Source organism: Prunus dulcis, chromosome 3, assembly GCF_902201215.1.
Source record: "Prunus dulcis chromosome 3, ALMONDv2, whole genome shotgun sequence".
Taxonomy (NCBI): Eukaryota; Viridiplantae; Streptophyta; class Magnoliopsida; order Rosales; family Rosaceae; genus Prunus; species Prunus dulcis.
In genome coordinates, this window is record NC_047652.1 from 17,326,893 (window position 1) to 17,339,969 (window position 13,077).

At 35.9% G+C, this 13,077-nt stretch overlaps 1 protein-coding gene and 1 long non-coding RNA gene across 2 annotated transcripts; one reads left to right on the forward strand and one right to left on the reverse strand.

The window, feature by feature from the left end:
* Positions 1–1,362: 1,362 nt before the first annotated feature.
* Positions 1,363–2,283, reverse strand: LOC117623456. Its single transcript, XR_004585130.1, has 2 exons — positions 2,052–2,283; positions 1,363–1,861 (listed from the first exon to the last, which is right to left on the reverse strand). It is a non-coding gene; the product is annotated as an uncharacterized LOC117623456 (long non-coding RNA).
* Positions 2,284–7,588: 5,305 nt separating this feature from the next.
* LOC117622943 (UDP-glycosyltransferase 82A1-like) lies at positions 7,589–9,978 on the forward strand. Its single transcript, XM_034353762.1, has 2 exons — positions 7,589–8,117; positions 9,041–9,978. Exons 1-2 carry the CDS (start codon positions 7,628–7,630, stop codon positions 9,976–9,978), a joined length of 1,428 nt encoding a protein of 475 aa, XP_034209653.1. The 5' UTR covers positions 7,589–7,627.
* The last annotated feature ends 3,099 nt before the right edge of the window (positions 9,979–13,077 follow it).

The window sequence follows — 13,077 nt, forward strand, 5'->3', positions numbered from 1 at the left end:
GCAGCACAGCAGCCCTTCCAGAAGCCATCACCCTTTGACTTGGTTTCTACAGGAACAGAGTTCTGAGGCTCATCTCTTGTTGGGTAGCCTGCAGGAGGTGGAGGAGCTTGCACATGATATTGCTGGGCAGAGTTGAAGGTGGCAGGTAGCTAGCCAATTGAAAGTGGCAAGTAGTTCGCCAACTGAAGGTGGCAGTTTGCAAACCGCACCACGCCTTGTGGTTTAACACTTTTTATTTCTTTTAAAAAAGGGGTTGGATAAAACTTTTCATTGACTAGAGACTAGGGTTAATAGAAGCATTGATTGATGGATTAGTTGAATAAATTATTGACTGATCATCTTTCAATATACATGACTCGAGAAAAAGTCAACTGTTGACCATTTGTTTTTCGGGAGACTTTGAAAAAGGCCAAATGAGAGAGAATTTTTTTAAAAGAAACCAAAATGGACAAAATTGCCCTTTTTTATTTTTGGATTTCCTAAGGAATCCTTTATATTTGCATGTCTTTTGTTTGAAATTTGAGAGGTTTTTCTGTCTTTTTTGAAAAAGTTTTGGCTTTTTTCAGAAGTAAAAGTTTTTTTGTAGCTAAAACCTAAATTTACTTTGTTTTTCCTTTCATTTTTAATGCAATTTTGGACAACAATATTTTTCTCTACTCCATCTACCATGTATTTAAATGTGAAATTTCTCTTTATTTATTCTTAAACAAGTTTCTGAGTCGGCTTAGTTGATCCACGATTTATCTTTCATATCAAGTGGAAGCAATGGGTAGCACCAAGATTTTTTCTATAACCAATTTTATTCAAACAAAAAATATAACTATAATTCAGTCGACCGTTGAGGGTGGAGGTGGGCCAAGCAGAGTCGTGGCCCAAGCCTTGCTTATCTAAGGGAACTCCCTTCATTTGTAACCTAGTTTGTCATGCACTCTCATTTTACTTTCTCAAAGGCTCTCAAGCATGCGTACAATGTGACAATCGTCTATTATAGTGAAAACAACCATACAACAATTATAGTGAAGATAACCATACAACTCAACGTAGACGTATCCATTTGGGTGCATCACGATATATTTACAGGATTTATTTGTGTGTTTCGTGGCCTTATCTCGTTCACCTAATTTTTGACGTCAACAATATTGATAATTTTATTTAAACGGAATTTGTACAAAGCATATAAAAGAGAGTGGGCAATGGGACCAGATATACCTCATGCTCAAAGCATGGGTTTCAAAAATATCAATGACAAGTTTGTCAAACACTCTGGTTTGATTGCTTTATGTTTACTCGTATGATCTTCATATCCAATTGATCACCAACAACTCTCACCTAATGTTTGAACATTGACAAAAAGCTTTAAACTAAAACAGAAAAAGAGCACGATTCTGTATTATTAAGGGATTAAATCTGACCATATACAAAGAAACTAATCCACCACCACTACAAAGAAGAAGAACACACAAAAAAAAAAAGAAAAAAAAAAGCCGGATATCTGAAATGAATAACAATTATTATACAAAGATGATGAGAGTTGGACAATCCGGAACTGTATCCAATCTACATGGTCTCTTCTTCAATATCACATAAAAAACTAAAAATCAACTATGAATTCTATAAATATAAAAGACGATGATCAGAGATACTGAGATTATTGGGTGGACTTGTTTCAATCAAAAGCAAGCATCCAACACACAACAGCAACACAAGGCAGCACAGCAGCCTTTCCAGAAGCCATCACCCTTTGACTTGGTTTCTACAGGAACAGAGTTCTGGGGCACATCTCTTGTTGGGTAGCCTGCAGGAGGTGGAGCTTGCACCTGATATTGCTGGGCAGAGTTGGGAGCTTGGGCAGGGTATGCTGCTGCTACATGAAATTCATCAAACAATTGTCAATAACCATATTCAAAGACATCTTTTTTCTATATTGTTGAACAAAAGTTCAGAACTTTAAGCAACCCAGCAACAAAAAAGACCAAACAAATGAATTTTCAAAGTGTTTTGAGAGTACCAAGTTGCTAAAAACTAGTAATTGAAGTGCAGAAATTCAGTACCTGTGGAATTTGTTGAACTCATCTTTGAAGAAAGGCTGTGAAATTCAAAAGAATATGAGATGTTGGGTTGGGGTTTAGAATGAGAAATACTTGGAAGGTTTTGAGTTACTGGTTTAGAGATGAGAGATGAAGATATTTATAGTAGAGAGGAGAAGCAGACGCAGATGAGAATGGCGAAGAATTGGAGTGGTTATTTCTTAGAAGGTGGTGGCTCATACGCGGGCGGCTAAACCGCGTGGGGCAGAATATCAAAGCCGATTAACACAAGGCAAATCCACATTTATACTAATTAAATACGACCAAGGCTGCAAAAAGGCATATCTCTAATTTATTTTACATAATTAATGGTGATGATATTTAATCAAGTCGAAATGGTGGCGTGTGTTGTTTGTTAATTCTTATAATACAAGATCTTGACACGTAATTTTGGTTCAATATTTCAACCTTATGTGACTCATATAAAAAATCAGACCCCCAAAAAAAAAAAAAAATCCTTACTTGTTTTATTGGTTTTTAATTGAAATTGCCCATGAATTTTTGTCTGAGTGATTTGAGTGTCATTTTAGTCATTCAATTAATTTTTTCATTTTAATAGTCTTCTGTCAAAATCTGTCAGTGTTGCTGACAAATAATGAGATAACACAGTTATTTTTGGTAAGAAATATCCTTACTCATTACTTTAACTCAAGACACCATTTTTTTTTATACTTAACATTTGTTTAGGCATAATTATTGTTAATTTTTTACTTTGATTTATATAATCATAATAATGATTATGGACATATATCAAATGTTGAGAAGAGTAGTGAACAAAGGCCAAAAATATCTCTGAACCGAATCCCTCCTCTCAAGCAACTAGACACCGGTAATCACCTGTTACTTAAGAACAAGGCTAGACAGATACCCAAATGGACTTGTATTAATATTCACATACTGAAAACTCATCAATATTCGTCCTCACAGGCGAGAGTGGGGCAGGTATTATCGCATAATTAAATTCTTTCCTTTTCAATACAGAGATGGAACGACCTTCTAGTGTTTCCATTCAACGTTAAGAAATGAAGAATAGGAAGGCAAATAGGTCAAGAACTCAAGGCCATCAAGGAATCAATTGAATTGAAATAGAAATATTATTTATTGTAAACCTATTTTTACTTAGGACGCAATGGTTGCTGTATGATTAAAGTAGTTGTTGATCTGCTTTGCTTGTCGGTTGGTCTTCTTCTTATCCAATTCTTTCTGTTTCTGTTCCCACCTTAAAACAAACGATTGCTTTCTGTCGTTTGGTCGTTTGGATTATTTTGTGTTAGAATAACAAGGCTTCATCACAATACGACATGTGTCTCAATTCTTAAACCATGTAGATAATTGGGCCTGCTGCAAATAGGTCAACAGTTGGGCCTCATATGCAACTCTTAAGGCCTCTCTTCGGCTGTACCAAATTACCAAACTGTGGCTCTATAAGAGCTCTCATGGCCCGGAGTCCTGCCCAGTGTAATTGTGGGTAGATATCAATAACATCGGTCCAAGGATTCTATAGTGAGGGTCTTATATATTGTTTTTGGGTGAGACTCGCGTAAGGGCCACCTTCATTATAAAATAATTCTAAATCGGCCGGCTATGGTAGTGTGTTCGTTTTCTTGCACCTAGAGTAAATTTTTGTTGTTGTAATTTTGAGTAGTTTAGAATAGTTTTCATACGTATACAAGAAAAGTAGCGACATTGCCATTGTGGGTTTTACTTTCATAGTGCATGTAAGAGATCTTTGCCTTGGACAAGATTAAAACAGCAACAAGTTTCCTAGGCTGTTTTGGTTATTGGCTTGAACCGAAATTGTGAAGCTTTTAAACACTTCAAATAAACTTCTTTTTTATATAAATGATAGTCTAAAATATTTTAGATTACTCTAAACTACAAGATATGGGAATCGAACTCGACAGACACACTATCATGATTAACTGATATGAGCTAACCAACATCATCTTCTTCAAATAAAATTTGGCTTATGAATTATAGCTTGAGATTAAAAAAAAAAAAATAGAAGATGATAAAAGGACCTATCTCTGAGGCTCTAACTGTAAGTTTGCAGCAAAAGATGCACTTTTCCCCTTTGCCTTTTGCATTCGTTGCCAAAAATACAATCCTATTGGTAAATTAATAATTAATTTGATTTGAACTAATTAAGGTTGAGGTTTACAAGTCACATGCCAATTGTATCCCCAGATACACTTTTATGCAAGAGACTTCTCGTGCTATTCTTCTTGGTGGGTGGGTAGGGTTTGAGGTACAACCCACAGTCAGCTACAACTTCTTTGCCAACATTACGTACGTTGCCATGCCTTCCATGATAAACACGTTTATTTTTCATCTTCTTTGTGGTGGAGACAAAAAAGACATCTTAAATGTACAGTCCTGATCTCTTGGACCCCTGTAGTCTAAGAGATTTATGGTCACTCACCGTTGGATGTAAATTCAACGGTTGACTTGAATCGGGTAATAATCATTTATGTCATATTGCATTTATATATATCATTTTGAACCATTTGATTAATATCCAACGGTGGGTGACCACAATCTCTTGGACTCCTGTGGTCCAAGAGATCGGGACTGCTTAAATGTAATAGTATGGCGGATGGACCGCATGGTACTATTGGCATTTTGCCCCAAGTTTAATGCCTCCTTCTTTATGTCTCTTTCCCTTCTTCCCTGAAAACGAGAAAAGTGTGCTTCAGGTAAGCCTAATACTAAGAGCATCTCCAACAAACTCTCTATCCTCTCATTCCAAGCTACTTTGGCTAAAAAGAAGGAAAATCCTTCTCTACTAGACTCTCTACTTGGCTCTCTATTGTGGAGAACCAACTTTTGGCTCTCTATTGTGGAGAACCAACTTTTGGCTCTCTACATTAAGGGTGGGCACTCAAACCGGCGAATTGGAAATTCGAGCCGAACCAAACCGGAAAAAAATCGAGTTGACCAAAAAGTCAACAACTAGTCAAAAATCGAACCGGACCGGTATGGACCGGTTTTGGATCCAGTTCCATGTCTTCAAAAATCGAACCAGGCCGAACCGAACTGGTCAAATTAAAATTTTTTTTAAAAAATATATATTAATATTTGATTCTATATTTTTAATTTGACAAAAAAAAAACTAATATTTATCCAAGTTCAATTTCAAAATATCTCTTTTTTCTAACTTTAATATTTATTTTCATATGAAATTGAATAATTTGTTAATTTTCAAGTAAAATAATAATATTTCTGTTGAGAATTGTATTAAAAAACAATTTTAAAAAAATAAATTTTATAATCCGGTTCAAAACCGAACTGGAATCGGAAGCAGAGCAGAACCGGTTCAACTTGAACCGGACAGTTTTTGAATTTTTTTATTAAAATCAAACCGGACCAAATCGGATGAATAGTACCAAATCGGTTCTAATTTGAGACAAAAATCGGTCCAACCCGAACCGTGCACACCACTACTCTACAAGTAGAGAGGAGGAGAGAGAATTTGACTAGGAGGAGAGAGAAAAAGGGAGAGAGAGATATAGAGACATTTGGGAGGTTGGTCGGGTTAGGTTCTACTCTTTTTAATAAATATATTGGATTTGCAAGAGAAAGAAGAAGAAAGAGAAAGAGAAAATAATAATAAAATATTTTAGATTAGCCAAAATAGAGAACATTGCTGTAGGAAACACCTTTTAAGTGGTTTGCTATAATAGCTTTCTAGCTATTTTAGCTAGAATTTGGCTAAAATTTGGAGACTCTCCTGCAGATGCTCTAAGAACACCAAATTTGATTCCTAAATGATATATCATAAAATTTAAAGTGGATTTGGATTTAAATCAACACACTTTCATATACGTATCAATTAAATCAATCTAATTATAATTTGCTATCGTGACATCTAAATTACAATTCGTTTCATGCTCACTCTTTTATTACTCGTTGTATATAGTTTGGTGGGTGGAGGCTTAGAGCCTTCTCCTTAACAGAAATTACGTTATGCTTTCATTAAGAAGCACGCTGGCGTTCCACATGGAGATGGAGTTGTATGTGGCGCACTAAAATTGGCGTTTTGCTTGAGTTTCATGCGTTTTACACTTCACTTTCCACCACTCAAGTCGGCAAGCTTGATTGCCGCAGCTTCCAGTTTTGAGTACAAAAAGTGGTCAAAAGATTTTCCAAAATCAATGGTTTTTAAAGAAATTTTTTTTTATAGTTATTGTGCATCGAAATTTACGCACGTGTTGAAAAACACTACCATGACAAGATCAAAATATATATGGTTGTGTTGTGGGTGGTCCTAAGCCTAACTTGAGCTCCATTGGACAATGAATGCATGCTTAAGAGGAGTTCGCATCCACCTAACTAAAAGTAGGAATGATAGAGCAATACAAAAGATGAACAAAGAAGACTTAACTGCAAATTGGTATTTCATTAGGATTTTAATATTGAAAGAAGACTTGATTTTTTATATAATTGCAATTAGATACTTTGTAATTAGAAGAAGAAAAAAAAACCACAATTTGTTTTTACATTTGAACGAGTTTCTTGACTTTCCAATATATTTAGGCTCCGTTTGGTTCATGGATAGAATTTGATGGGAAATCATTTCCCATGTTATTTCTCGAGGGATGAGAAAAGCAAAATTCATTTCCCATGTTTGGTAATGTTGGGAAAATAACCAGGAAAATATCACTTTATTTCATTTTCCATGTTTGGTTTGTGCTGGAATGTAAAACAAACTTTGTTTAATTTTTCATTCATTATATGTTAGAAATACGAACTAAATATTGATAAAAAGAAAAGATATATGAACTAAAAAAAGAATACATTTAATTCTATATTGTAATTCTAAATTGTTAATAAGGACAAAATGGTCATAAAAAAGATATATTTAATGATGCCCTTAGTTTTCCGGGAAAATGAAGTCCAAAGGGGGTGGAGGGTTCCATTTTCTCCCATTTTTTCTCAAGTGCCAGGCAAACATAAATCCCCTGCCTCCTGGACTTACCAAACATGAGAAATCATTCCAAGCCCCATTTCCCATGAACCAAATGCAGCTAAAGTTTATAGAAGACAACTCATTATATCTTCTTTTAATAATAAATAAGTTACATTTAAATGTTAATTTGAACTTAGGCTGCTTATAAGTTATTATTTTAGCTTTCTTGTCAAATATATGTTTGTTCCTATTAATTAAACTTGTAGGAGGTAGCTAGTGATCAATATGCATAATTTATTTTAGTGAAAGCATGACTTCGATCCTACTAAAGTGTACATTTTTTAAACAAGAAAAAAAAAAAACTTAATTAAACATTATTTTGAAAACTAAATTCAAAGGAGAGAAAGGTCTATTATATTAAACTGTACTAATTTTCTTTGTTCCAAAAGGAGTGAACATGAGGTAGGCTTATAAATTATAACTGTACACATCATGAAGCACATGCCTAGTTGACTCATCCTCCCCTATCTCCCCTCTCTATAAATATTGCCTTGGTTTAGACTCTGAGATCATCACTTCAATAACATTTAAGCTTAAGAGAGAGAGAGGAGAGAGAGAGGGAGAGAGAGAGATGGGAAACATGAAGTGCATAAAGAGGTCCAATTCCATCATCATCTTGGTTCCCTATCCAGCACAAGGACATGTCACTCCCATGCTTAAATTAGCCTCAGCCTTCCTCAGCCATGGCTTCAAGCCAGTGCTGGTCACACCAGACCACATTCACAACCAGATTGTCCCAAAGGTTGAACAAAACGACAAGATTTTGTGCATACCAATCCCAGATGGACTGGACAAGGACGCCCCAAGGGACTTCTTTGCCATTGAGAAAGCCATGGAGAACACCATGCCAGGCCATCTGGAGAGCCTTGTTCATCAACTTGATCATCAGGATGGTGATCAAGTGGTTTGTATAGTTGCTGATTTGTTGGCTTCGTGGGCCATAGATGTAGCCAATCGCTGTGGTGTACCCTCTGCTGGGTTTTGGCCTGCGATGCTTGCCACATATCGCTTGATCACTGCCATACCAGACATTGTCAGGACAGGTCTCATTTCTGATACAGGTTAGTTTTTGCTGATATATTAATATTTAGTGTGCATGATATCATCTTGAGTGATCGTTTGCCTTTTTACTTTCTCATTTTTGGTGTTTTTTTCTTCCTTTCGATACAAACTATAGTTTAAACAATTCTAATTTACGAAAAAGGTATTCGGATTTGGGTGTGATGGGAACACTGCCCTGACTAACTCTCATATAACCCACATCTACATCCCCTTTTGATGTCTTTGATCAATGTCTTCAAGTTTCGCATTTTTCTAAGAAAAATAATATTTTTATTTGTGTCACATAAACATACATGCCATATATATATATTGAAGTAAGCAAGTTTGGACAAGTGATGTTGAGGACCAAAATGATACCTAGTCTTCCCATAATGTTGTAATTAAAGCTGTAAATTATTGACAAAATTTTTGTTAATAGACTTAATATTTTATATATTGTGAGTTTAGTATATAAAATTTCCACTAGATCATATTTTTTATAGCAGAAAATGTCTCATGAGTTCTAGTATTGTAGTTTGGTTGACTGCGGTGAACAAAAAAAAATATCAATTTGTCAATGGAAGTTCACATGAGATGGGGATGGGACTTGAATGCATTACTGATCCAGGCATGAAAACTTCATTACTTAGTTGGGCATGACATTATTGTAGTTTTAAGTAACCAGGCACGTGCCATACATTAAAGTAAGCTAATTAACTTTGTTATTGTTAATTAAACTTGATTAGTATAAAGGCTAACAAAATCATGACTTTAATTAACAGAATCACATATGTGAATTGTTAATTAGTATGATTAGATTAGAAGTCAGATTCACTTATGCCATTATTAATTACATCCATAATTTATCTATACGAGTCGGACCATAAAATAATGTGTTCAGTAAATATGATAACGGACTTATGTGATATTACTATATTTGCAGGATTTCCAAAGCAACTCGGTGGTATATGCTTACCTAATCAACCTATGCTCTCTAGTGAAGATCTTCCCTGGTTGATTGGCACCCCAGCTTCAAGAAAAGCAAGATTCAAATTTTGGAAAAGAACCTTGGATCGATCAAAAACTCTTCCATGGCTCCTTGTAAATTCTTTTCCAAATGAATATTGCACCAATGGTGAACAACAACTTGATCATCATCCATTGGTCAAGATGAACACTCAAGCCCAACAACCACTGGTTTTCCCAATTGGTCCTCTGAGCAAGCACACAACAATCAAGAACCCTAGCTTTTGGGAAGAAGACACAAGCTGCTTAACTTGGCTAGACAAGCAAAACCCTAACAGTGTAATTTACATATCTTTTGGAAGTTGGGTAAGCCCCATTGGAGAGGCTAAGGTGAGAAGCTTGGCATTGGCACTTGAAGCTTTGGGGAAGCCATTCCTTTGGGTGCTTGGGTCTTCATGGCTTGGAGGGCTACCAAATGGGTACTTAGAGAGAGTGTCAAGGCAAGGCAAAGTTGTTTCATGGGCCCCACAATTGGAGGTCTTGCAACACAAAGCTGTAGGGTTTTATCTCACACATTGTGGCTGGAACTCAACAATGGAGGCCATCCAGTGCCAAAAACCCCTTTTGTGTTATCCAGTGGCTGGGGACCAATTTGTAAATTGTGCCTACATTGTCAAAGTTTGGAGAATTGGGGTGAAATTAATTGGGTTTGGGCAAAGGGATGTGGAGGAAGGATTGAAAAAGGTGGTGGAGGATGCTGAGATGAGCAACAGGTTGAGGAAGCTAAATGAAAGGACCATGGGAGATGAGGCTAATTTGAGAGCTGTGGCTAATCTCTCTGCCTTCATTGATGATCAGCTTAAGATATTAACACTAGGGTTTTCCTCTAATGGCGTTCATGATTATGATTTATAGCTTATTGTATCTTGTTAATTATGTAATTTAATATGTAAAGAGAGAGTATAAATCAATACTTAGTAGTGGAATTCCTTCGTAACACATTGAATTTTTTTATTTTTTTTTTTGGGGGAAATTATAGGATTGCATTCATAATTCAGTCAAAAAAGCCACTAACCACAAACGGTTAATACAAACTAGCCACAAAGGGCCATTACAATAATGGAGCAGTTTGACATCGAAATTAAGACAATTTAGTGCCCCTCCACTAACAATCACGCAAGATCGAAGAAATTCTAGCATAGGCATCCAAACTAAGATTGCAAACTCAGAATAATTAAAAAGAGATAAAGCTTGAAAAAAAAAACCCAAGCATAACAATACAAATAAAACTCTCACAAAGGAAAAGTGAAAAATCCTCACAAAAAGAGAGAAAAAATCTACACAAAAAACCTAAAGATATGTGACTTATTCCAAACATAAAGAATGGATTAAGAATTGGTTTATATAATTTATAAATGTACTAAACTGACCTGTACCAGCTCACCTACGCCTGGTTCATATCCTTTTCAAATAGATAAACTATCTAAAATTAGTTAATTGTTTTGAGTGTCGTATGCTAATACAACTTACAAGTCGGCAAGTTGGTCATTTGGAACAAGAATACGATAGTTGTGAACTTGCAATCTTGGTTGTTGACTCCTAGAACTTCTTAATTAATTACATGAGTACTATTTTATCTTAGTCAACAGTTCTCAAAAAAAAAAAAAAAAAAAAAACAACACAACGGGGGACTTATTGAGAACCTAGTTAGAAATTCGCGTGTAATACTTGTATTATATAAGTAAATATATATATATATATATTTCTTTTACTTCTAAAAAATACGGTATAGTACATGTTTTAAAAAATCAAACCTTAGACTTTAATTATGTTATTAAACTAATTTGATTGAAAAAAAGGGCATAATTTATACTTAAAGACTTTTTTTAGATTGATATTTGACAAACTTTGGTTGGCAAAGCCTCAATTAATGCATATTTGTCGTTACAAGTAATAACCCGATCATAAATTAAGATTTAATTATTAATTTATTCAAGTAAAAGACAATTTTACATTGGGAATATTTTAATAGTTTAAAAGTTGACTATTCGTTGGTCAAGTGTGCTCGGCACCTGCCAGGTATCGGACACGCACAAGGTTCGGCTCGAATTTCAAAATGAAATTTTGGTTGGGTCCTGTCATCTGTGTCGTTTCGATATCAATTGAAGGGTATTTTCGGGCAATTAGTGTCTTCCGCAAGTACTTTTGTTAAAAAACTATGACACATTTTCTCCAAGTTTGGGCGGGAAGACACCAATTGTTTGAAAATACCCTTTAATTGACATCGAAAGAAGCAAATAAGTGAGACCTAGTCTTTTCACTTAGAGCATTTCCAGCAGCTAAGGCTGGACTCGGGCTGGGGGGGTTTGGGCAAAAAAGTGGTTTCCAGCAACAAAATCCAGCCCGGGCAAATGGTGGGACCCAGCAGACTGGGCTGGCCCGAGGGCAAGACTGGCCCGAGTGCTGGCCCGAGGGCAAGGCTAATTTTTTTTTTTTTCTCTCTATACCTTATTTTCATTTTCAACATTTAAGTAAATGTCTTTGTTCTTTTACTTTAATTTATTTTTATATTACTCCATTTACTTAAGTTTACAATGTAAATAAGGAAGTACCCTGACAGGACCCGACCCAATTTCCACTTTGGAATTCGAGCCAAGTCCTGTGCGTGTCCGACACCTGGCAATGTCGGGCACAAATGACCTTTTTACTCTTCTTGTCTCAAATTCTTTTTAACTTCCCTTAGACTTCTGCCGAAATTTCGGCAGAATCTCCCCTGTATTTTGACTAATCCCAAAAATTTTCACCTGTTAAACAACCCATAAATTCACACCAACTGCCAGAATATTCCAAATAACAGATCTCCCCTCCAGTTTTCCAACTTCAACTATATATATCAGAGCATTTTCTAAGTTTCAGGGTTTCAACTACAAAACTTTACCTTACGTGGTGATGCGGAGGATTTGAATGGCTCGGTGGTGGATCCCGCATATTTCTATGGCCTGGGGGCGAAAAACAGGTTGAAAATGTGAGTGGACCAAATATAAGATTTATGAAAACAGTTAAAAATCATAATAACCCCCATAGTAAAAATAACTTGATAAGTAAGGCTAAAGTTCACCTGTGTTTAATATAAGGTATTCATCCGAATATATATAATCGTATGCATGTAGCTTCGTAAAACTGAACAATTATATGAAGATATAAAATGCGCAAATATCAAAGAAACTGGTTTGAAATAGCTGAAAACCATAACTGAATAAAAGAGCTTAAAATCCTTGAAAAATACCACCTATTTGTACCCCTGTCATATCCGTCAATTCCCCTGGCAGGTCTCGGGCGCCACGCAGTCTCCCCGAGCCGCAAACTGGCAGAATCAGGGGACTATGATCAGCCTGATCTGCCGGCAGATTCCTCGAGGACACCAAGTCAGCTCGAGGAGCTCTGGCAGGATGCAGGGGACCGTAGTCAGCCTGATCCGCAATCCTGGCAGGTCTCGGGGACACAGAGTCAGCCGAGCCGCAATCTGGCAGGTCTCGGGACACCAAGTCTGCCGAGCCGCAAATCCTGGCACTCACGGTCCAAGCGTCCCCGAAACTCGTGAGGCAAAGTCAAGTGCACTGACTGAACTATAATCAGACTGTATGTCCGTAGACATCGGTCCGACTCTGGGTAATCACCATAAAGAAAATGGGTACAAGGTGGGTTTAAAATAGATTCCTTTAGAAAATCCGATTAAAACTGAAATCTCAAATTGTGCTGCTGTCTCATCTGATTTCAACCTCAAACTCTGTTTTTATGACTTTTAAATAAGCAGCACATATTTATAAAACTGTTACTGTACTGATCAAGTTCAGAACCGTAATAAAACTTACTCAAGATCAAATAAAGAAACTTATTCAAATAAATTCATTTCTAAAAACTTATTTATATAAAATCAATATAAACTCATTTATAAAACTTATTTATATAAACGCACATCAATCATTCATGAAATCTGATTTATGAAAGAAGGTC